Raw genomic sequence first — 27488 nt, 5'->3', positions numbered from 1 at the left:
TATAGTCAAATCCCGAAACATTATCTCTTCGCGGAAGGACTGGTTTATCTTAGGTTTGGCAAACGCCATCGGGCAATCCACGAAATATACTTGAATTTCACCCTTTGACTGAAGTCAGCAGCAGTCTCCGGCGTAGGCGAAGGCAGCATAGGCATCGCACGCGCATAAGACGCCTCAACTAGACAACGACTGACGAAAATTGTTTAGTAAAAGCATAGAATAATAACTAGTAAAAGGCCGAAATATTAGATTTATTTGGGCTTTGACAAAGTCATTATGCCAGATCTGAGGTTTGACCAGTCCAACCTATCCTAGTCCAATTGAGTGGGCATTCGGCTAGTTTGACTATAACATATATATTTAAGTTAGCACAAAAGTCGTGAATATAAGACAAGTTGTCAGAAGAAAAAACGCGCCAAAAATTTTCATTTGACACTGACAACCGTAAAAAACGCGCCAAAATTTGCACCGGCCATAGACTATCATGTGCCATAGATATAAAATACCACAGATACACTAACGAGTGAATAATTTAAAGGAATAATTACAACATACTTCCGATATGCTTCGCTTACCACCGGACGTCAGTTGCTCCAGCGGTTAGTTACTGAACCGGGTTCGAACCCCACACACGTTGGGAACACTTGTAACGACTTTTTTGTGTTATTGTCACTTTATATATTTTTTTAAAAGTTCAGTTGATGTTCGAAGTATGAAATTTTGTAACTGTAATTATTGTTATGGTTTTGTGAATTTGTGAGTACATTTGTTTTCTGTGAAAGTTACTAAAAGGATTTTGACAATGTGGTGGTTATTAAAGTTAACCATAATACTGCAATGTAAGTAAAGAAAGCATGTATTTAACTAATCCATATATAATTTTTGCGATTGACTTACCTATATTGTACCTAAAAGAAACTAGGTATGTAAACATATTATAATATAGAAAAAAATGTAAGTATTATATAATATTTTCTTTTATAACGTTTTTCCTATTTATACCTTCATTCAGAAAATAAGGATTATTAACGGATATCAATTCGCCCGTGTAAAATGTTCGTAACGTCTTTCAGACGTCCAAACACCTGTTTTTTCTGTCATTCTCACACTGTTTAATATAAGACAGAATGAGAAAGAACATCACTAAAAACTTTGATTCATGATTTTTGTACGTAAATATTGTTTATGCGAAATCGAACCTAGTGACCTTCAGGTACTATAAAATCACCTTTTGCAGTTATATTATGTTAATTATAAATACATAATTATTTCTGTTTAATTTTCAAAGTAAATTTTTAAAGATATAATATTAGAATATAGGTATTAGGTATACATAACTACACCTGAAAACTGAAAACTGTACTGTACCAAATATTTTCAAGAAATATAATGCATAATGTTATATTTATTATAAAGAAACATTTAGAAGCATTAGACACAGATAATAATTTTGAAACCACATTAAACTGAGGAAATAAACATAGTCCATAAAACACATTAAAATTCAAAAATGGAATGCCTTATTGCAAGAAAGTATAAAATAATAAGTGAAGAGGATAGGAGATTAATTTAGTATTCAAAAGAGCAACTGTTTTGCTCAGATACTGTTTTAAATTCATACCTTACGATAATATTGTCGTATCCGTTCTTTAAATATTCCGTTTTACTATTTATATGAATAATATACTTTGTATGAATTAGCATTTTGTTTCAAAGGGAATTTGAAAACATTGATTGTTATTTTTGGTATTATTATAATTATTTTCATTGCTGCTTTAGTATCTGAAATTTAATATGAAAGACTTATTTTATTCTAAGCATAAAAATACATTTAAAAATATACAATTAAGTATACATCTTAATAAATAAAATATGCACTCAAACACACATTTACCTGTCGACGTATTGCCAACCACAAAAGAGATAGGGTGTCACCACATAGGCAAGTTTCTATGATAGATAGGAGTAGGTGCAAAAGCTTCCGCATTTACTGTTTTTCTAAATAAATTCCTATAAACCTTATGAAGCCTTATGACTATAGCCAGTTTCAACTGGCTTGTTTCTTAGGTAATAGATATATCTATAGCTCTGCTACTTAATCTCCACGTTACTGACTGACTAATAACTTTTGACTTTTGATAAGTATGAGGGTATGGCCTTATTTGTGTGTTAATTTATCCATTACCAAAAAATTATAACATACGAGACAACAAATCCTTTCATTTTTTAGGGTTCCGTAGCCAAAATGGCAAAAACGGAACCCTTATAGTTTCGTCATGTCCGTCTGTCCGTCTGTCCGTCTGTCCGTCTGTCACAGCCGATTTACTCGGAAACTATAAGTACTACAGTGATGAAATTTGATGGGAATATGTGTTGTATGAACCGCTACAAAAATATGACACTAAATAGTAAAAAAAAGAATTGGGGGTGGGGCCCCCCATACATGTAACTGAGGGATGAAATTTTTTTTTTCGATGTACATACCCGTGTGGGGTATCAATGGAAAGGTCTTTTAAAATGATATAAAGTTTTCTAAAAAACATTTTTCTTAAAGTGAACGGTTTTTGAGATATCAGCTCTCAAAGTCGTAAAAAGTATGTCCCCCCCCCTCTATTTTTATAACTACGGGGTATAAAATTCTAAAAAAAATAGAGGTGATGCATGCTAATTAACTCTTTCAACGATTTTTGGTTTGATCAAAGTATCTCTTATAGTTTTTGAGATAGGTTGATTTAACTGTAATTTATTATATTTGCTGCTACGGAACCCTTTGTGCGCGAGCCCGACTCGCACTTGGCCGGTTTTTATAATATTAAAGCTTACATCGTGTCGTATAGTGTAAAGGTTAGTGTAAAATGACATTTTGACATCTAAATGTAGGACCACGACAATGACAGCGTCAGTCGCGTAAATCGATGTGTTTGTTAGCACTCACTCGATTAACAATCGAGTGCATCGACCTGAGAATCGATATCATTATCGATTATCGATTTTGGTTCCATCAAGTGTAATGAACCTGTGTTGTGGTTAATTTAAACCTATTTTGTAACTTTATTTGAATCGAATGTTATTATTAACTGCCCTTCTATTTTTAGAATTACGTATTGAAAATAATTTATTTTCTGTTGCTGTAATGTTTTTCCATATTTCAGCTTGCCTGTAATTCGGTAGTATTGACGATGTTTTTTCAGCTTTATGTATGGAATAAAATTGTCATAATATCTACTAAGTCATGCATTATTCCTTTTTTGCATTATTACTGTGTATTTATTTAATAACAGCTTTCTGTCGATACTTAATTTTGGGATACGAAAATGTTTTGTACAACAAGAGCATCAATATTGACGTTTTCACACATCTTATAAGCACTTTCATATTATGCCAAATAAAAAACATACGAAGCAAATTTCACCGTTGATTTATTAGAAAATTTGTTTAACCAAAATCTCGCGGTAACGAAGAGAAGGGAATAATTGAATTCCAGATTCCAGGCGCGTCTCTTAGTAACTCGGCTGTGAGTAATTCTATATAAATGATAAATCTTTGTCACCGTACGGTTCGCTACTAAATTACTACCCGCATTCCTAAAAAACCGACGGTGGAAACAAATTTAATTGTGAATCGCGAATTTAATACTGTAAGTCAAATTATTGTTTCTACAATTTCATGAGAAATTTAATTAAATGACGATGAAAATTACCCTTTGGAGAAAATCTTCAGCGCGTATGTTACTGCCTGTAAATCCTGCATTCGATTCTGCTAAATAATATGAGGCAAGATTATATTGCACTTAAAATCTATCAATGAAACAGAATATCAATTTTTGTAATAACCCAGCGTCTGTCTTCAATTGATTATTTCATTCTTTAGTCGTAATTTATAAAATTGGCATCCAAATTAAGAACAGATAAAAACGAAACGAATAAATGAAATTTCTTGTACATTGCACATAGCAAGAGTTATATAATCACAATCGTGACTTTATTTAAAATTTGCTCTGAATTTGTGATTCACAAGATTTCGTGATCATAAAATTTTAGGTTATTGATTTTTTTAAGAAAATTGCAAAAGCTCTTCCACGCATTTGAGTAATTTACTGATGATTTTTATATTTTGGTTTTATGATACACAAATCTTATATATAAAAATGAATCGCCAAATGTGTTGGTAAGCGCATAACTCGAGAACGGCTGAACCGATTTCGATAATTCTTTTTTTATTATATTCCTTGAAGTACGAGGATGGTTTTTATGTAGAGAAAACGTAAATATGTACCACGGGCGAAGCCGGGGCGGACCGCTAGTGCTTTATAAATATAAATTTATAAAGAATAGACAAAATCACAGATCACAGAAACTAAAGGGACAAAATTCTATCACGAGATCGGATTGGCGTGAAGGACGCGTGTTCGAATCCCGCCTCGTGATCGAATTATTTCTATTCTTTATAAATTTATAATTACCTATCTGATATTATAAATTAAATTATAATTTAAATCGCAAACAAAAATCTATTATTAAATTACATTATCTCTACTTTAGAAGACACAGAGCTTTAGTTAGAAATAATAGAATTAGTCAAGACTTAGAAATTCCTAATGAAAAGTTATTTATAAGTCGATGAACTGCAAGACGTCAAGATTAGATTTTATAATTTAGTCGTAAAACTTGGTGTTATAACAAAAGTTAAATTGAATTTTAATGTTAAAACTAAAACTAATGTTAAAATAAGGCTGACGTCCAACGAAGAACTTATGAATTTTAAACATGTACTTAAATAACAGATTATTTATGGTTTTCATTTAAATATTACTTCATTATGTGCAATCCCTACTATCATAATGAAGAAAGTTTGTAAGATATACTGGATGGAGATTTTTAGTTCGAACAAATTCAGCTGATTAATTTTATCGATGAAATTTAAATGCATAGGAATTTTCGGCTATTATTACAAATATCATTAACTTTAACATTTTTGCATGCTGTAGGTATTTGCCTGTAAGTGTTTGTTACATTTTATCAAGTTTATTTTTGTGTTTTAAAATGTTTGTATCGAGTAAAATGTAAACAAAAATTGGTAAACCAATAAATAAATAAAAGATAAAATAAAAAATCATGAGATAATCTTTCTTTTTAAAAGTCGGCGTACACCATACCTATACCACAGAATACATAATAGTAACTAAACGCTACAGAACGGACACTCTCCGCCTCCCGCCAAAATTAAACTTACCTCACCCCCGCGCGATCAGACATAAAATGGGCCATATTTTTCTGCAAGGACGATACGCAACGAAGATTGACAACATTAATCAAATTGACTTAAAGTAATTTTATTATTTTGGATTTGTGATTATCGTTTTTCGTAGAAAATGGTTAGATATTGTGCTGTTTACGGATGTATTTCAACAGAAAAACAAGAATTTTTTTTTTACGCTAGTCATAAATGTGCCAACCATAAAGCGTTAACACACACATTTGCAGTCTCTACGGTGTGACTGTCAAAACGATCATTTTGTATGGAGTGTCCGGGGTGTGCCTATACCATAAAAACCATCTATCTAAAGTAATATGTATATTATTCTAGCTTCAATAATATCCAAAACAATTATGCCCTTGGTTTGCCAGAACCCTAATAACATTTTGTCTGCAGCCGCCTCATCAAAGATGTGACGCCTGACTGCACTCGCTGTTGCATTCATTACTAACAATATTTCATTTTCTAGACGTTTCTATGCTTTGTATTTGGTACTAATGTTTAATTTTGACTCATACCATCTATATACATATATATATTATGTATATAATATCATGTCTTATTTGAATATGTATCTATGTGTTTTCTCGTTACCTAGAAGGATCTTTTAAGTACTGAGAAAGATTATTGAATACTTATGTCATAATTGCATTCGAACTATGTGCATTGCAAAATTATTCATATTTTTAATCATCTCTATACCAAGATCAAGAGGTTTAGTAGGAATTTTGAAATTTCATGTTTGAAATTCGACGTTTAAATCTATTTGTGGAAATAATTGTAGAAATTATTATTAGCAGTTATCGAAAAAAAAATATGCTAATTTCTAAACTATGTCTACAAATGCAAGTTTCTTGAACTTATTTTTGGTAGGTATCCTTATCCGCATATGATTTAAATAGTTTCTGCATGGTTGAATTACGTTATTACTAACTTCCGTGTTTATATAATGAAAACAATACTTAAATGTAATTAAAACAAGGCCACGGCTGAAAAAATGATATAATTACTGGTTGGTTATGTGTTGTTATATTCCTTGTGGTATCGGTGTTTTATTGATTGGGTCATTATAATATTATCTAATGTCTTCATTTCTGGGATCTAACATGTTAAATACATTTTAACAATTTTATATTTACTATTTTGGTGGTATAACATGGACAAAATATAATAATGAAAAAATAAAAGCCCGTATACATACATAATAAATTATCCATAAAACACATTCTGAGCGTTAGATAAAAAACAAAACTTAATTCTATTTGTAGCTGACGCAAAAGATTTCAAACGTGGCATCGTCGCAAAAAAGATCAGCAAATATTTTTTCGCAAAAGTAATTTATATTCCACATTTCCATGCATTTCTTAAAACCCTTTGTATTTTCCAACTGAGAAATTCTTTTGTAATTTTTCTAAAGAATAAGCGAACTTCTTGCGAAGGAGAGCGATCCTGAAAATGACTGTCTCGTGTTAATAAGTCGCTACTTTTGAGACAATATTTTTGAATTATTAAGTCGACTCAAACCAAAAGTTTTCAATACACTCCAAGTTTAGTTGAAATTTTCGAAATAAAATGCGTGTGCGTAATAATTATTCTAAACCACTAGAGCTAGAAACCTAGCCTCGTAAAGGCGTAGTAAAATATAGAAAATTCAAAATATACTAGGATACCTGTTTTAAGTTCACTAAAATTATCCCTATTTATCTATGTAATTAGTAGTAACTAGTATTTGTATTCTCTTTGGTAGTAACAGATTAGAGTGTAGAAATATTAAACGTAAAAAACTATATCTAAAAAATATCTAAAAAGATGTGAAAAAAAAACGTTTATACAAAAGTCACAGACGATCTTAAAAGCGCAGTCTAAATCCACAACAGATTACAACACACAGATTAAAAATGACACCACAAACATGGCAAACGTCATCCGTGTAATATAAAACTTTTGATCGTCTTAGCAGTTAGCACGCGACAAGGCTTTCACGGCTGGGAGCAACACAAAGGTGCCATAACGAACAGGAAGCGTGGTCTCTGAGCACGCGCGGTTTTTTAACACACGTTCTATAGTCTATCGCGATGCAATTTCTTTTGAACGATGCGCTTTGTTTGGCGCGTTTTTGTTTGTTATTTATATACTTATTTATGAAGTTCACGTGTAAAGCAAACGTTCTTACGAATAGATAAAACAAAGAATGTTATAATTATTAAGTCTAAACATTAAATATTATATTTAGATAATAAATTTTACTACTCAGATAACAATTTTTTTAATTCGATTCTAAATATACATAACTATTTAATAAAATACAAAAATATATGCATTATATTTATTATTTTTTATTAAAATTTTGTATTTTAATTATTTGGAGATTTAAACAATTTACAGACCATAAAAAATTCAAAATATGACGCGTGTCACTAATTTGCTCACATATATTTATACTAATAAAAAACTGTTCTACCGTGACCCCTATAAAACACTTATAAATTCCTATAAAAACTTTCAACTCATCGACAATTACTTCCTCAATTATAAATTTAAAAATTCTTATCGCACAGTGAGTGCACAGCCTTAAAACAATATGGCACCCTTCTATTTTTCTTATTATCAACGGTTTGCCAGCTAAGTGGAACGACTGCGCACGCGTCTTCGTTCCGCTCGCGATTTTGAAACACATGTCATATAGCGATCTCACTCTTACACATGCACTACCCTTCCTAATACATGCACTCTCCTTGTCACACATGGCTTGAAATTATGAAGCGTCTCGATCTTTGCATTGATAATAAGCTTGTGGTTTAGAATAAGGTTGAATACAGAATATAAAATATAGTTACGGTTTCTACTAATTATATAATTACGTTATAACAGTATATAATCCAATAATTTTAAATGTTAATAACGGTACGGTACCTTCACCTGATGGAAACCAAAATGAACCTGTATAGTGTATAATTAAAACTAAGGTCCCCTTGTGGGGTGTGGGGCAGATGCATTTCACATCTGTTTCACTCATTAATATTCTTTATGGTCAAGTAGGTTATAAGTAGATAGGTTCTCTGAGACAGATCGAGATATTTTTATCCACGGACCATCCACATTTGGTTATAGGCAACACTATAGGTGTATAGATTTACCTTTCTCTGATTGCCTGGTAGAGATAACTGCACAGCGATAAGGCTGCACATGTGCTATATCACTATTGTATCATATTGTTTTTTTGTATGTATTTTGTTGTATTACAATAAAGTATAGAACGATAAATACTTATAAGGTTGCCATAACAAACTTCTACCAAGGGGTAAACATCCGTGGTTAGGTACTGTATGTTTTATAAAAAGTTGGTAATTGGTCCATTGAAAAGTTACATTTGGGGTCGCATTTTTTAGAGGACGCAATTTTATTTTTTTGATGTGTAGGGGGGGGTCAGTGTGAAGCTATCACCAAGTTTGTGGGGTCGCCACCCTTGTCCCACGGCCGCCATCTTGAAAATAGCGGTTGAAATGGTTTTTACGATATATCTCTTAAACTATTTATCTGATAATAAAACAATGTTAACATTATTCGTTACAAATTAAATTCTCTACAACTTAGGTTCAGTAACTTTTTGTCGTAGAACTATAAACAAAAAAGTTATAAGCGAAAATGTTCAGAAATTAGAGATGTTTATATTTTTCAATAAAACTTTTTTTTATAAGTTTACGAAGAAATTATATCAGACCATTTTTGTAGATTGTTTTTCGTAGAACAACTTTTATTTACAACATTTTTTCATTAAGTAAATAGCTAAGGTTTTACAGCCATCCGAAGTGAGTACTATTTTAAGTACTCTTTACTATACAGAATACGATATATTATGTGTGTACTAATAATAATTTGTCACCAGTAATTATTTTATTTTTGTTATAATAATATTTTTAATAATTAATTTTACAATATTATTAATAATTAATTATTGAATCTTTTCCCCACAACCCAGGAGGTAGAGTCTGGAAGTGCGTTTTTTTTACGTCGAAAAGCAGGGCTAAAATGTTCTGCAGTGTGCTTCCATTGTTGTGGAGTCTGGGAAAAGAGCCAATAGCCAATTTATTATGTATAGTTACTACTGAAAAATAGTACTCACTTCTGAGCGCTGTAAAACCTTAGCTATTGACGTAATGAAAAAATGTTGTATATAAAAGTTGTTCCTCGAAAAACAATCTACAAAAATAGTCTTATATCATTTCTTCGTAAAATGATAAAAAAAAGTTTTATTGAAAAATATAAATAGCTCTAATTTCTGAACATTTTCGCTTATAACTTTTTTATTTATAGTTCTACGAAAAAAGTTACTGAATCAAAGTTGTAGAGAATTTAATTTGCAACAAATAATGTTAACATTGTTTTATTATCAGATAAATAGTTTAAGAGATGTATCGTTAAAACCATTTCAACCGCTATTTTCAAGATGGCGGCCATGGGACAAGGGTGGCGACCCCACAAACTTGGTTTTAGCTTCACACTGACCCCCCCTACACATCAAAAAAATAAAATTGCGTCCTCTAAAAAACTCAAGGTCAGGCCTAAAAAATGTAACATTTCAATGGATCAAATGAAGTTATCTCACGGGAGGAAGCTCTGAGGATGTGGGCTTCCGACTCCTGCGCATATTTTACGAAATACGATGAATGTGGAGAAAAAACATCTGATACTGATCCTGTTAGAGGATGTGGTTAGGTTTTTTGAGTTCTTCTTAAAGTCTAGTTTGTAGACCCCGTAGTGCCTTTTATTTTATAAATACTACTGTCCTATAGCTTAAGACACAATCTACATGAAACGAAATCGTTAATGATGATCATTTAAAAGTAATTCATGAACCGAAACGTAACATTTCATATATTTTATACAAAATAGAACAATACGCAAATTAAACTATTCATTTTTTACAATGATAGGGGATCAAACTATAAAGTTTAAAAGTAAAAACTGCACCGGTACCATATTGCAGACACAAACAGACAGTGAGTTATGATTGCGCCGGCGCAACGAGGGTGTGCGGCGAAGCGTGCCGTGCGATATACCTCCAACACAGGTGTTTCTAACTAACTTAAAAAAACATGTTATCAATGTTGAATGCTTTGTTGATAACTGGCTGCTACTCACGGCTTTTCCCGCCGACAATAATGTAAAAAGGGATTACAATTACAACCATTATCGTTTCATTAAAAAAAGTTTGAGTATCTAAATCGGAGATTTCGTGCTTCGAAACAGCATATTAAATATAATTTTCTAATTATCTCTAATATTTAAACTATGTAGTAATTAACATATACGCACGTAATGTTTATTAATTCTGGTGCAAATGTCGCATTTGTTCTTGTTGAAAAATTACTATTTTCAACCATAATCTCCTACACAATTGAACGTTACCATTCCAATTTTCTTTTAAAGCAAAAAATAAAAGTGCCACATTTGAAATTCGCGGCATTATCGTAATCAGAAGCGGAACTAACATACAGGAAAGTTGCAAACATATCGCAATCTAGCGGGAATATTATCCAAGTTACTCACCATGACTATGAGAATGCTAATGTTTCGTACAACCCACAATTTTAAAGATACGCTGGTTATTTTTAATTTAGTCATCACAAACTGAAGGATCCAACTATTAAAGTTGGTCAATGGTCAGTCAGCTTATCTATACAAGACTGTACTCTCTATTAAGGACAAAGTAATATTAGTAAGTATTAATCTAAGTAAAATATTCAAATACCCGTATATATTATGTTACAGTCACACCAGGAATACCATAACGACATAGATGCATAAAAAATGAAAATTTATTGAAAAAGCTGATAGAATAGAATAGAATAGAAAACACTTTATTGTACAATGCACACAAAAACAACATTTACAGAAACGATAGGTAACTTAAAATAAATGTACAGTTTGGCGGCCTAATCGCTTAAAAGCTGACAGTATCAACTCTAATATAAAGTATTGGCATATTCAGGTGGCCAAGTACGAAGTATCTAATAACTACGGGAAAATTAAGCTACAATGCAAATTCTTCACAATTCGCAATAATAGACACAACAAAAAAACCCCGAACAAAATAACAACAGACCCCCTAATTCCGCATTTCAAATCCGAAAGCAATTATCTCTAGACAGACCTCATCTCTTTAGATTTGACGACAAAAAATATAACCATTCAAATTTATTTGATAAGAACCTCAGAACAACTCCATCTGGTTTCAATAATGATGTTTTCGGCCGAACGGGTACCTAATATGCCCTAAAGGATACACCTTCAATTTCATGCCGGATTATTGTGGGAAAAATGAAAAAGGTTGGCAGCGTGATTTACATAGGTATACCGAGGTGCAAATGACTGCTATTTCTCTTTTCCGAGCCTATTTATATTGGATTGGTGATTTATAATGGACTTTAGGGTCAGTTTTAACAGTAGTGGGCGAGCTGTTCTGAATCAAATTGGGTTTTTACCGTTGGGATAAATCTTTTGAGAATGTTTAGAATAAAATATTTCTATTTGTTTACTCAATTTGAATACACGCGATAGAGAAATTAAGTATCAGTTCACGATTGTTTCCTACATTACTATCTAAATCTATATTTTTTGTAAGATTGTTCTTAATGTGTTTCAAATTTATTTCTAAACTTAGCTTTAAACATTCTTTATTCGAACCGCGAGGGACTGGAACATGCTTCCTGAGTATGTGTTCCCCGACGAGTACCTACAATAGGGGGGTCTTCAAGCGAAGAGTAAACGGGTACCTTCTAGGGAAGCGCGCTCCATCATAGGCCACATCTCAGCTTACCATCAGGCGAGATCGTGGTCAAGCTATCATTTGTTCCCTATCATACAATAAAAAATAAAAAAAGCTACAAAACCTCAATATACGACAACATAGTCCTCTTACACTGTAAAACATTTAAAAACAAAACACAAACCAAATTCAAATTGCTTTGTTAAAAAAATGATCGCTAAGCTTGCCAAAATTCCATATTCATTTCTCATTCAAAGAAAATCCAGCGAAATTTTCCTTTTTTGTAAGAATTAAATTTTTTTCGTTTAACTAAACTCGTTGACGTTTATTCTGCTAAACTTTTCAATTACTTGATGTCCCAAAGGCCTGTGACGGTTATACATCCCAATTTCTTTTCGTCGTTCCGAATCGACTTATTTACTTTGTATTCAAACCATAATTACGTATGGCCTTTTCTTTTTCCGTTTATTATTTCATAAGCCTCAAATCATGTTGTTTTACATGCAAGGTCGTTCGTTGGAAGTCAGAAATATTATTATGAAAACTTTTTTTGTATTTCAGACTCATAATATTATAATTAATTTAAAATAATTATAGATTATTATAGTAGGTTAATTAATACCCGAATATGTTATAATAATATACTCATTCTATACTCATTCCTCATGTAACATAATATGTACCAATGTACGTATAAAAATATATGTAGGTACACTAAAATATAGTTTTCATAAATACATACATGCATAATTGTCTAAACTACCCTCGAATAATATTCTTAACTGTGTGTTACTTCTATGTAAATGGTTTAATAACTGTGTGAATACATATTTAAAAAAAACGGCTGCAGCTCCTTTATTCAAAAATAATCAGATCTACTATATCTATTGTGATATGTGTTGATTATAACAAACTAGCTTTCCGCCCGCGTTTTCAAAGAAAAACCCGCATAGTTCCCGTTCCCGTGGGATTTCCGGGATAAAACCTATCCTATGTGTTAATTCAAGTTACCCTCTATATGTGTGCTTAATTTCATTGTAATCGAGTAGTATTTGCGTGAAAGAGTAACAAACACACACATACACATCCATCCTCATAAACTTTCGCATAGAAGGAGTAGGATAGGATAGAATATAATATTATAAATAATGATAACAAACATTACAGACGTGCAATCAGTCCGTATAATCAACATGCGGGTACCAGAAGTCCTCCAGTACGGCACCAGAGACACGATCACGCTTGACTGTGATTACGTCACCGCCAACGTCACGGGGCTGGTCGTCAAGTGGTTCTTCAATGAGCGGTCGCAGCCCGTGTATCAGTGGATCCCCCCGCAGAGGCCGCAAGCGTTGGGGGTGCTGAAAAACAAGGTATAAAATGTATTCATTGACTGATTAACTAGGGTGATAATCTCGTGTGATGTATGTAATGTGATATTATATAAAAATATTATGTAACGCATCATTATTTAAATTTATAGTTCAGTGAGAGGCACATGTTATGAACATAATGTAAAGTTCATGAAGCGTAATGAAATGTGTCGATTTAATAACTATTGCCTAATAACTATATAATTGATATAATTTCAATTGGACACCGGTTTTTTTCTTCCTTTAATTAAGTCTAATTAATGCTTACTTTGTTCTAACACACTCTGACTTGGTTCAAGTAATTGAAGAATCTATCCACTTACAGGCTACAATCATGGATTTTCAAAGCAGTTTAGGTTATATATTGACTACTAGCTTCCGCCCGCGGCTTTGCCCGCGTGGTGTATTGATAAAAGGTAGCCTATGTTCTTTCTCAGGATCTAAAGATTGTTTGTGCCAAATTTCATCAAAATCGGTTGAGAGGTTTGAGCGGGAAAGCGTAACAGACAGACAGACAGTCAGAGTTACTTTCGCATTTATAATATTATTATAGTAGGGATTAAAAGATACTTATATATAGAGAAACAAGCGTAATTTAGTGACATTTGCTTCTATGAAAATGATCCCTTATTTAACTACGACCGATACGAAGATATACCTATTATGACACTTAAAATAATGTTGATGTATCCTGAATGTAGTTTACATTTTCTTTTTCTTATTATATATATCTTATACGATACATAAAATATGCCGAATTAGATACTATAATTATTGAATGTCCTGAAATGCAGTTCCAATCACAATATAACAAAGCTTAATCTTTCCTGATCTCTATCTTAAGCCAAAGATGATAATAAAAAATCATCAGCCCTTATTATTTTACAATACATTTCAGCTGGACCTCTCTTTCAAGATCTCTAACAACCCGTACACCCAACACAGGGCGCTACGGATCATTGAACCCAGTACCGAATTGACTGGGAACTACACTTGCGTTGTCTCCACATTCCTGGCTGAAGATGAGAGGACGAAGCCTATGACTATATTCGGTTAGTATTTATTGAAGTGAAACTTCTTTAGGCGTGTTGAGAGTAAAATTTCAAGGTCGCGTCATGGCAATTCTGTCATGTCATGGAGTAAGGCGACGATTTTGTATCTTTTATTCTTGACAAAGAAGTTTTATTTCTGACACGTGTGCTCGGAACACCCGCTCTTTTTATCTTAAACATGTATTGCTGCAACTAGATATTTAGAAGCGCATTTGAATAGTCAAAATAAACAACAATTAAGTAAATAATAATTAATTTACAAAAGTAATGTAATGCACTAACCGCTTCCTGGAACCGTTTGATTCGGTTAAATCTAACAAAATTCTAAAGATAAAAAATTTTTCGTCTACGATATAAATAATAGGAGAATAATTAGTAATGGTTAATTTTAAAGACGTTAATTTGTTATAAAATAACATTTTCATTACACATACTAATACTTCAAAACGATTGTGTTAAGTATTATGTTCGCTATATTCAAAGAAAACATGTAAATTCCATAAATCACGTTCAGCTAAATGAAATGCACAAGCTTCGTAACATTTTTTTTCCATTCCGTTAAATTGACTTGCCAACTAATCTTACATACAATATTATGCAAATAGCTTTGTAAACAAGGTAACGAGACTCCGAGCAAAGTAATTTCCTCTTAATCTCTACATGTCACTCTACTTTATTTAATATTATAATTTTCCTCCTTTCAAGTAATAATATTAACGTAGACTTGAAGTTATCGCATTATAATATTCATTAGAAGAGAATGGAATTTGTTTATGGTTCTAGGTATTGTTTTTATGTTCTAGAAAATGTGTGCTAAGAATCATTGAAAATTTATGATATAAAAAGACATTCACGTATTAAATGTGGATATTTTATTACAGGCAAGACTTGTTATTATAGTTTTTCTTCTTTTAAATGAAATAATGTGACATAACGATATTTTGAAATTTATAATTATAATAATCTAACAATTATAATAATAAGATGACGACTTGTAAATCCGATAACAATACGATACTAAATTTTAACCTTGTATCGCAAACGTACAGATTTGTTTGTTTACATAAACGTATTTGAAGATTTATTTTATTTATTTATTTATAACACTTCATTGTACAAAACAATATAGGAAATTTGGTACAAATTAGTGAGGTACAAAAATTTTGCACAATAGGCGGCCTTATTGCTACACAGCAATCTCTGCCAGGCAACCTGGTAGGAAAGGAAATGTGAGAAGAATAAGGATAGCGCAAAAAAGAAATAAAAGAAAGAATATATTTAAAAAAAAAATGCCTACATACTACATAAACTACATATACTGTACATAGATACCACATAGTTATATAAATATACTTGTATTATACACTACACAAACTACAATATATATATATATATATATATATATATAACAATATATACAAAAATTATAATTATACATAAATTATTACTAATACAACTATTGCATGGCTAGATAATGAGCTTTCAATAGGGACTTAAAAGAACTAAGCGTTTGTGCACGTCGGATACTTTCCGGCAAGGCGTTCCAGAGCTGAATGGCACGAACAGTAAACGAGTTGTCATAAAAGTTTGACCGATGGACAGGAGTACATAATAATAAAAGGTTGGAAGAACGAAGAGTGAGAGTGTGAGTAGAGCTAAGATAGTTAAAGTTGTTTTTTAGATAGGACGGTGTTTTAGGATGAAATAAAATACAATACAGGAGATGAAGAATGTGAGTATTCCGGCGGAAGCGAACGGGGAGCCAGTTTAATTTTGTTCTAAACTCAGAAATATGATCAAATTTACGTAATCCATAAATAAATCGTATACAAAAATTTTGAAGCTTCTCAAGGGTGTCTAGTTGGTATTCATGGAGATCTGGATAGGATGAATCGGCAAAATCAAGGAGAGGAAGGAGTAAAGAATGAGCTAACGTAATTTTCGTAGCGATCGGTAAAAAGTTTCGTAAACGCCGTAGCGAGAACGCCGATGAGAAAACCCTTTTACGGACTTGTTTTATTTGCTCATCCCACGAAAAAGTTTGGTCAAGTGTCAAACCAAGATTTTTTACTTGTGTGCTATATGGTATAGATACACCATCAACAACGATACTTGGTAAATCGGCCCAGTCGATTTTTGATACGAGCTGCCTGCTTCCGAAAATAATAGCTTTTGTTTTAATTGGGTTAACTGTTAAACCGTAATGTTTACTCCATGAGACGATTGTCGCAAGATCAGCGTTTACTTGAAAAATCGCTTCAGGTAGTTCGAGTAGTGATGCGTGTTTATATAATTGGAAATCGTCTGCATACATATGGTAGGGTGACTCAATATTTTTGGAAATGGTGTTAATAAAAATGGAGAAAAGGAGGGGAGAGAGAACGCCGCCTTGAGGAACGCCAGCAGTAACATTGCACCAAGATGAGGAAATCTCCTCAATCTGTATACGTTGCCGACGTCCCCTTAAGTAGCTATGTACCCAATCGATAGCCGATGCAGATAAATTAAGGGACCGCAGTAAAGCCAGCAATATGTCGTGATCGACCGTATTGAAAGCGTTACTAAAGTCCAGCAACGTTAGAATTGTGAGCTGCTTATTGTCAAAACCTCGCCGGATGTCGTCAGTGATTTTGATAAGTGCAGTGGTCGTACTGTGACCGGGACGGAAACCGGATTGGAAAGGATTAAGGAGATTATTGGAGTTAAGGAAAATACTCAATTGCTCTTGAACCAGTCGTTCGAGAACCTTAGAGAGAAATGGAAGGATGGCAATGGGTCGGTAATCAGATGTAGTGGAAGGGTTAGGAATTTTTGGGAGAGGTATAATGTGAGCACTTTTCCAATCATCAGGAAATATGCCAGATGCAATGGAAAAATTTAGGATATGTGTGATAGTAGGATTGATTATAGGGAGGATTGGAATGATCATGTTCCGACCAATGCAGTCACTACCGACGGCCTTTGAAGTGATTGACAATATGCTTTTCTTAACACTACACTCGGTAAAACGATTGAATACAAAAGAAGGAAAGCTGGGATGGGGTAGGTTATTTAGGTAGGATAGTGTATTAGATTTAAGGGTAGGATGGAAATCTGAGGGAGGATTGGAAAAATGGGAATTGAGGACATTGGCCTGGGTTGATTTAAGACAATCCTTTGATTATCCATTGATTTAAGACAAGAAGATCTTCAGCATATTATTTTAAATTTTAATTTTAAAATAAACATTAATGCCTTGCAAATTAAAACCAAAAAAACTTTACAAATAGATCAGTTCAAATACAATAAACTAACTAATTTATACTTAATACCGTAAAAATAATTCCCTAGTACACATAAATAAACGGTACTTAGTTATTAAATTCAAGGACTGTGCAAAACGTGACATGGCTTCTTTCAATATTGATTATAAAACCTGGGAGAAGCTCGCTAATGATCGATCTGATTGGCGCAAACTTGTTTCCGAGGGCTGCAGATTCTGTGACGAAGCGTGGTTCAGAGTACTCGCAAGCAAAAGGATGAAACGTCACCAAGCCGAAAACGAACCTGTTCCAGCAAACTTCCCCTGTCCGACCTGCGGAAAATTATGTCGATCTCGCATTGGATTGTTTGGACACCAAAAGCATTGCTCAGGCATAGCACCATAAACCGTCTGTAATAGACGTATAGGCCAACGACGAGTTATTAAATAAAGAGCCTGATATCAAAAGAATACAACCAGAATTAATAGAACAGATGAATGAGTATGCAGGCAATAGAAAGGAAACAGGCTAATGGAATACAAATTACCGTTTTGCTTATACCGTAAAATCCATCAATATTTGAAGCAACAAGATATGGGCCAAAGATAATTGTGGAATGGATACGACAAAAAATATAAATATATCTTCAGAAAATATAGGTAAGGGCCAGTTACACGACTTGCTGATAAAGTAACTGATAGTCTAACTAGCCTCTAACTGCCATTTTAACTGAAAAATAAGCCAAGAAAAACATAACAAGTAGGTAAAATAAATAGACCACAGGTTTTCGACGATATCGTTACAAAAATGAGTCTGTTACAAACCGTTACCACATTTAACACTGAAGTGTACAATTCTTAGTTATTATTTAAAAAAAAACCATAACTTCGACGTTTGTACCTATTATTCTATTTCCATAAGCAAAAATGAATCTCAAACAACAAATCCGAAATAGAAGTTGTCCTGTTGCAAGTCAATGCGAAATAAAAATCGTTTAAAAAAAGAAGATTCCAGAACATTATCTATCTACGTTCCACCTGCGGGTATCCATTACAGTTTGCGTGTCCCAACCGTTGTTGTTTAGAAAACAGGCTCGTTTGTAGCTGCAATTCGACGACATCTATATTACAACCTTACATTATCATTGCCGCAGTTTCTGATGTACGTTTATTTATACTAATATTATGAAGCTGAAGAGTTTGGTTTTTTGAACGCGATAGATTCGGGAAGCACACGGCCGATTTGAAAAATTATTTCACAATTAGATAGTCTATTTATCGAGGAAGAAAGAATATTATCATCACGCTAAGACTAATAGGAGCGGAGCAATGCGGATAAAACGGTGGGGCGCAGCTAGTGAATCATATTTCGTAGAACTTCTGAAATGAAGAGAATAATTAGCAGACCTGCCATTGGTATTCCTCATATTATTACCAAATAATAAAGATATTATTAATATCAATAGAGAAGTTTGATAGCTTCTTTATTTAACGTTAAATTTAGCAACCAAAATTATTATTTCACGAACAATAAAACAAACTATTACCGCTTTTGTAAAGTTCTGACGTGGTTCTGACCTTTGCTTTTACCACATATTATGATAGTTTGAAAACTTTTACTAAACAATAATTGACAGTGAACGTTAATACTAAATGCTCGATACAAAATGATGAACTAAATATTGAAACGTAAGAATATAGAACAAAGGGAAATGGTGGATTAAATTGCAGACATTCGACATCCGAAATACTTCCCTACCAATCCTTTGAGGTAAAGCAATAGTTTGACAATCTTGTTCTGTACACCTCAAAAGCGTTTAATTTCATAAGTATTTACGACTATTGTGAATTGTGGAGTCGGTTAAGAATCTGGAATTCCAAGAGGGAAAATATTTAAGTAAAATTAGTCTATGTATAATATTTGATATTTTAATATTTGAGAACTTAAATTATCTATTAATTTGTATCATCATCATTACTATAGATTTATATTTTTAATAAGCATTGATTTAACTTATAAGATGTTCTAGTCAATAAATACTACATACATCGGTTTCTTCCATGAGCAAACGTTCATATTATATGAAAAAGAATGACCCTTTTATAGAAAGATTAGAACAAATTCCATCTAAGACGTGTTCTTAAGTCTACTTAGTCCCAGACTCGCAACCGAAAGATTTAAATCCAGATCCCGCCTCTATTTTTTCTGTCCTAGTACTTAAAGTTTTAGGCCATATGTCACAGTCATCTGGTTGAATCTGTTATTGAATTGAATGACTAGCGTGTTCATTGAATGACGACATTGTTTAACGTTCAAGGTCTTGAATGTAGTTGTACATTGAGTGACTTCAATCAACGTTCGGCCTAGTCATTTAATTGAATTTCGACATTCAATGAACGCGCTAGTCATTCACCTATTACGCTCGGTGACATATAAAATAGTGATGGCGTGAGCACAAACGTTTATATGATAAACGTATTGATTTTTAACATGGCTGCCGTCTGTTTACACTCATATTATTTCCCGATCGAATGAGCAAATGTCATGTAAATCGATTCAACATTCGTGACGTGACAACATCGTTTTGTAAAAGCGCTGTTTGAACGATAACATAAATAAAAGAGCCTATTTTATCAATAGTTAACATCAAATAATAAATAACTTGTAAGATAAATAGGAGTATTTCTGCCTATAACAAATTTAATTTGTGCTATACATACAAACATTAATTAATTATTATTATTTAATCGACTATACTTCTTTTAAAAACACTTTTAAACATTAGAAAACATAGAATTTGAATTACCACCGATTTTTTCAATCGGTTCCTTCTTATTTATGTGTTCATATTAATAATATAGCGAAATATTAGGCTTACTTTAATAACACATAATATAGAATTTCTATAATATATTCTTTAGTGCACATAATATTCAATTTCATTTCTTCTGTTTTAGTGCCAGAAAAAAGATTCGACATGATCATGGACAGACTGAATGACGGCTACTTGAATATTATATGTTCTGTGGAAGGAGTATTCCCGAAACCAGAGCTGGTCATCTTGGCGGGAAACAGGTAAATATTCTTAAATAATTATAATTTTGCCCTTTTAAAAATAATAAAAATGAATCGCTAAATCGCAAAACTCGAGAACGACTGATTCGTTAATTATTTTTTATAACATTACTGAAATACGAGGATTGTTCTTATGGTCTCTATAGAAAAAAAGTAAACATGTACCACGAGCGAAGCCGGGCCGGGCCCCTAGTTAAAAATAAAACGACATAACCATAAAACAGTATTGTGTTTAGAAAAAGTTTCTGTATCAAACTTCGCGCACTTTTTTTTGTTTCTAATTCATAATCACCATGTCTATATCTTCCCATAAAAGCAATGTCAACCGATGAAACAGATAATAATTCAATAAATTTTTAATTTCCATTGCACGCTATGTTCATAACATTAAGTATTAAATTATAATCATATAATGAAACACTGAAAACGTCATTATGTTAACAATACTGTAGTTCATCATGTGATATTTTAATTATGGTACAAGTACTCGATTTATTAAGTCATGAACAATAATTATATTAATAAATTGTTGTTATCGAAATATGTGTTCATGTTTAAATTTAGTGAATCAAAATCGAATTTAATTCATTGATATTCGGTTTTAATTTATTAAAATAAACTGCTGCAACCACGCATGTAGAATTAAAAATAAAATAATGTTTGAAAAATCTATTTTACAGAGGTTTATCATTTAATTTGTGAATCTTTTAAACATATTCTCCCTCCGTATCTATTAATTTCTTCCATTTTGCTCTTTATTGTTTTATCTATACTAATATTATAAAGGAGAAAGGTTTGTATGTATGTATGGTTTTCACGCATAAACTACTGAACCGATTATAATGAAATTTAGCACACATATAGAGGGTAACTTAGATTAACACATAGGATAGGTTTTATTCCGGAAATCCCACGGGTACGGGAACTATGCGGATTTTCCTTTGAAAACGCGGGCGAAGACGCGGGCGAAAAGCTAGTTTTTATATATTTTTACTACATTACATGACATCAAACTTTTAACCGTCAACAGCGAACACCTGAAATGCATATTTAATTGAAAATTTACTAATTTATAAGCTCATTTAGCAACAAATCGCTCATGTAACTAGCATACACAATATTAACCTAGTAATAAGATCTAAGAAGCCTTGAAAATTACTGCAACACTAATTAGCGCCTTGAAGTTTCGCACTAATATCCTTATTTACTTGAAAAGCTTTACGTGTTAATTACGTAAAAATCAATCTATTTATTTTCCACTTTCACATTTCGCCTATTACATTGTCGTAACTCATAAGCAATCGAGTTTTTTATTTTAGTTTAGTAAATGAATGCTTCATTTTCCTGTACAAACAATAAGCTTAATATTAAAATTAAATAACCTTGTAATAATTGAATAAAGAACCTTATTTTATAATGAACTTTTTTAACTCAAAGAACACATTCATGTAGATTCAGTATAATTTAACAGGAGGCTTTCTCCTGTATGTAAAACACTAACGAACGACATAATGTGTATCACGTTAAAAGATCTCTATTCGAGTTCCTCACTAATTCAAGTAGGAGTTCAATTGTAATTTAAAGACATTCCCAATAGCTAGGACAGTCATAAGCTACAAAGACTATCATGTAATCGAGCTTGAGTTAAGAATCCTGCAATTCATATCACAGAGCCTTAGAAGCCTCGCTTGAACTCACGCACTCACTCGCTCACTGGCTCATCCACTGGCTCTCTAACTCGCTCGATTACACAAGAGCCAGTCCAAAAGCCAAGCAGTTGGATATTCGAGTATATCCTTCCGTAATCGCAGCCGATATTCATTGATTCTAACAAGCCGTTAGTGCAGCCGACATCTTGGAAACTTGCGAAGTCCAAATCGCAGCGAATAATACGAAACACTGTACGTTCCTTCGTCTTGATACATACGGGTTAAATGGGTTAACGAGTACCGTTGATTTGAATTTATATGTAAACACGAATGAAGAATTACAACCAAATCAGGTTTATTTAATCGACAAAATATCAGGTTTATTTACTCGACGGTTTCAACAGAATATTAAAATAATAGAAATATAAGTGAAGCTTAAAAACAGCGGTTCATTAAAAATATATATAGGCTAACTTGCAACACCAATTTATATTTTTAATTCATCTTTAAAACAATCAAACAATTAAAAATGTGTTTAAACGAGGCATAATATACACTAAGTACAAAATAGTCAAAGAGCCAACAAAATATAGCTTTTCATAATAAAGTCAACTCCCAGAATGTTCCCTGTTCCCGTATGTTCCCAAATTCGGAGTTTTAGTCTAAATAATTCGGATTGCAAGTTGGCTAAGTCCGACATCTTGTACGGCACTCGACGTCGAATCTGTTCGCCCGGCAGGTATTCTATCCTAATCCTTGTGTTTAACTGAGGATAAGTCCTTATTGAGATCCGCATTATAGATATTGTCTTCTATCAATGAAAAAGATACCTATATTTTTTTTCTTGTCTAAAATTGATAAATGTCATTACTTTTTGGAGACTTATTTGATGCGTCCCTATTTAGTTTCATATATTCCTTTATACAGTCGATGTCATTATTAAGAAGGTTCTGCTAATTTGAATTTTCTTAGATTTGTTTTATTTAATTAAAAAGCTATTTTTTTATTTAATTAACATTAACATATTACTTACCATGAAGTCCAGTCCAGAGCTTCCACACCACAAGAAAACTAATGACCAATACTAAAAGTATTACAATTCCTTAGACTCATAAGATTTTGTCCTACCAAACTGCTCCACTATAGAAGTTTTCTCTATAAACCCTAAATTAATTTATTTTCAGGCCACTAAACGCAAAATCCTCTCTGAACCTAATCGAGGGTCGCTACACGGCTCTGACCAGTGCAGTGGTGAAGATCCAGCACTTACCACCCACTGTGGAAATATTGTGCGACATGCAGGTGCCGCTCGCTAACTATTATAGCAGGAAACGGGATATATTTTATAGAGGTATGTATTAATTATATTTATTAAAGTGAAACTTTTATTACATCGTCTCAAACTTTTTGGTCTGTGTAGCGCATGTCGCGTGTATCGCGGCTGCCGAGTAGGTATACCTACTCGGCAGCCGACCGACACGCGACATGCGCTACACAAAGCAGTGTTCGGAACCGTTCGAACAGTTTCACTTTTACCGTGGTTTCATAAAACCACACAACATTTTTTTATAGCTGTAGAAGGCTCTACTGATGAGAGTACTCTACAGAGAGCATGAAAAAAATGTGTGCGTATACTAGTGTACACACGTAAGAAGTGAAACTTCTTTATGACCTTAATTTTTTTATAATAATTTACTATAGGCAACTTTACAGAAATACGTTGAATCACGCGTGGTAGGGATAAGAAAAAGATGGCGCGTAACGGAAAAATGTCACGCGTAGCGAAAAAATGTTACACTAAATTTTTTTCCAACCCCGATAAAGAAGTTTCATTTCAATAATTCTGCTGTAGCTGTATTGTAGCGAAAACTCTTTGTGAAATTAACATTTGAGAAAATGTAATGTTGCTTATCAAAATCTACTTATGTATCATTCGATTAAGATAAAAATTATGCAAAATTTTGTATGCTAGTATTTCACACTTAAATTTAAAACAAAGGTTGAATAAAATATCCTTCTACTGTTTCAGATCCTCATTTGACAACGTATGATCCTCCCGGCTCAGCAAACTCAAGAACAGCAAGAGATCACGGTAATTATTTAAAATTAAATAATACTAGTTTAATGCCTGCAGTTTTTCTCGTTTTCCATACTATGAACTATCGGCCTTTTAATGCTCTGTATATATAAGTTTCTAGGTTCTTATCTTCTATTTTACTCCTAGCGATAGCCTCATGAACTTTATAACGAAGACATTATTTTACAATATTAGTTAAGACTAGATTTCCGCCCGCGGCTTCGCCCGCGTTTGCAAAGGAAAACCCGAATAGTTCCCGTTCCCGTGGGATTTCCGGGATAAAAACTATCCTATGTGTTAATCCAAGTTACCCTCTATATGTGTGCTAAATTTCATTGTAATCGGTTCAGTAGTTTTTACGTGAAAGAGTAACAAACATCCATACATCCATACATCCATACATCCTTACAAACTTTCGCCTTTATAATATATATATTAGAATATATTAGATTTATTAATTTGAAGTCTTTGCTATAGCATAGGTGACCCAAGGAAAAATATTTTATTACACAGTTTTAATTACGCATTTATCCCCTGCTCTATTGCAACAAATTTTTTATGGACTTTTCATATCTTCATAATTTTCTTATTTTCTTTATTCTTCACACAACGTAAAGGGTAAAATATCTTGAGTAATAACGACATAGATGAAGCCTAGATCCTTTGAAGAAACCCCTTTTTAATAGAGACTAGTTTGTATAGCTTTTCCCGCGACTTCGCTTGTGATACAAGAAGCGGATTTTCCGCGTAATTTAAAATCTTTTGAAGTGAAAATTCTTTAGGCACATTGAGAGTAAAATTGCAAGGCCGTGTTATGGCAATACCGTCACGTCATGGAGTACAGTGCCGAAATTTGGTAATTTTTTTAAACTTGCCAAAGAAGTTTCACTTCTGACACGTGTGCTCAGAACACACACTCTTTTTTATTGGAAACGATATGTATTTCAATTCGAACCAGTATTTCAAATTTAATTTTATTATATTAGTAATATTAATTGTAACTATTTATTTTCAGGTTTCATGAAGCAGTGTACTCCGGCGTTAATCATTGTCATGTTTTTATTTCAATTTACATTCAATATCACGTGACATAAGTAATTATAATGTAAATAAGTAGTTTATATTTGTACATAATTTTGTAAAAAGCATTTTATACAATATGAAGATTAATTATTAAGATACATGTTGTTTAGTTTATAGATATTTTCTTTGTGCTAAATTATTATAAGGCGGGAATCTTTAATGTTTAATGAAAAAGGTTGTACTATTTTATAATCATTGCTTAAATTTTTGTTCGAGTTGGGACTTGTAATATTGTATAATAAGCATAGAATAAATACTAATAATAAAATAAAATAATAATATAATACATGAAGGCGTAGGGATGTGACGACCCCATCGCCCCCGGTTGGCATATTATCTACAGTAGATATCCCAGCCGTGCAGTCAGTCACCCCGCAGGGCACCTTGTGGCGAGGTGTCGGGGAGTAGCGACCCCGCGGGAACCGAGCGCTCCCGGGGGAGGTCCCTGTCCTCACCTCTGGGCTGTCCCAGTGGCAGTTCGGAGTGAACAATGACGAGGTTCAGGATCCCCCACCTCTGGCTTGCCTTTGTTGGCCGTCCAGAGTGGAGCCGCCAGAGCTATATGCTCGGGGGTGGAAGTGTCTAATGGCGTATTAGCGGGGAAACCCGCTCTGGGCCCACGGGCCCGCGATGGTGAAACCGGTGCCGCACCTCTCTACACCCCTAGCCGCTCAGCTGATGTTGCCCCCTTGTTCCCATTTTCGGTAAACTTTTTTGGGAGCCCATCGACCGAGCTGGCGAGTCACCGTCTGCCATCACTTTCAATTTTTAATATTGAAAAGGCAGACGTCCATAGTCCCCATAGACCCAACCAACCGATCCACTGAACACCTCCTTCCATAACCCAGATTTTTAATTCCCATATTTTACAATAGTCCTGCATCGGCCGCGGACTGCCCAGGACTGTATCTCTATAGTGCAGTCATGGGCAGGCTGCGGCTGGTGTCCCACAACACATTAAAATTCTCTAAAGGGCCTCTGCGTGTTGGACCTGTGTCCCCACGTAAGCCTCCCAAAGGACCGGGTACCTTCCTTCTGGTGGTACCCGTGTATTATGGAGAGAAACATAATACGTGATAACTAGATGATATTATCATAACACTATACCATTGATCCAAAAACTAAAGTTATACGGAAAACATATAACTTTGAAACACGCTTAAATATCGTTTATGAAAGTGCATAATATTTGCATATGAAATAACATTTGTGGTACCTATACTTGGATAGAAAAATAGATTTATTTATATTATAATTTCTAAGTTATCCTTGAATTTGAGTTTGATTATAATACTATTTCCCCCACTGAAAATACATTTTATGTTTTTTATTTTGTTGCGTTTTTTTATTTTATGTATGTGTATTTATATATTATGTATGTGTATTTTCATATTGTAATATATATCTATGTATCTATTTATATAGTTATATTATGTATGTATATGTGTATCTATGTTTATGTATATTTGTATGCTTATATTAATATCTATATATAAATATATTATATATATTTTAGTAGTATTTTTTCTGTTTTTAGTGCACTTTGCCCTGTTTATTTTATTACTTTTGCACTGCGTCTCCTTGTCCACCAGGTTGTCTGGAAGAGATCGCTGTCTGAGCGATAAGACCGCCTGTTGTACTCTTTTATTAACAATGTATTGTGTCCTTACTTGTACTTTTCTCTGTGGTGCACAATAAAGTATTTTATCTACAATTTTTAACAAAAACATCCATAGGAAAACATGGCGCGCCCTGATGATAAATAATTCTTATAGTTATAGGTATAACTAAAACATTATTTAGGAGTTTTGTAAAATAATCTTAAAATAAAAATAGATTAACTATATCAATGCAAAGCATTCGAGTTTCGTTAAAATAAAAAGCTCAAAGTAAAACGTGTTCCAAGTCACAT

General features: G+C 33.0%; 1 protein-coding gene and 1 long non-coding RNA gene across 2 annotated transcripts in view; one reads left to right on the top strand and one right to left on the bottom strand.

Moving 5' to 3' along the window:
- Nucleotides 1–13312, bottom strand: part of LOC149482038 (uncharacterized) — a 51654-nt gene extending 38342 nt beyond the window's left edge. Inside the window, exon 1 of the long non-coding RNA XR_016316650.1 lies at nt 13195–13312. This is a non-coding gene — a long non-coding RNA (uncharacterized LOC149482038). The remainder of the gene's footprint in view (nt 1–13194) is intronic.
- LOC149482037 (uncharacterized) lies at nt 588–25861 on the top strand. Its single transcript, XM_089703741.1, has 7 exons — nt 588–839; nt 13193–13398; nt 14297–14450; nt 20650–20767; nt 23601–23767; nt 24446–24508; nt 25509–25861. The coding sequence occupies exons 1-7, from the start codon at nt 803–805 to the stop codon at nt 25580–25582; spliced, it is 819 nt and encodes a 272-aa protein (XP_089559867.1). The 5' UTR covers nt 588–802; the 3' UTR covers nt 25583–25861.
- Nucleotides 25862–27488: the final 1627 nt, after the last annotated feature.

Source organism: Colias philodice, chromosome 15 (genome assembly GCF_061535455.1).
Source record: "Colias philodice isolate Cphi_HAF_F1 chromosome 15, ilColPhil1 Martin Lab GWU primary, whole genome shotgun sequence".
In the NCBI taxonomy this organism is placed as follows: Eukaryota; Metazoa; Arthropoda; class Insecta; order Lepidoptera; family Pieridae; genus Colias; species Colias philodice.
Note: the sequence above shows the minus strand (reverse complement) of the source record. Positions and strands in the feature narration are given on the sequence as shown.

Coding starts and splice junctions, on each gene's coding strand:
- LOC149482037 (XM_089703741.1), top strand. CDS start 803: ATGTGGTGGTTATTAAAGTTAACCATAATACTGCAAT. Junction 840..13,192: donor GTTAACCATAATACTGCAAT/GTAAGTAAAGAA, acceptor CAAACATTACAG/ACGTGCAATCAGTCCGTATA. Junction 24,509..25,508: donor AAGAACAGCAAGAGATCACG/GTAATTATTTAA, acceptor ATTTATTTTCAG/GTTTCATGAAGCAGTGTACT.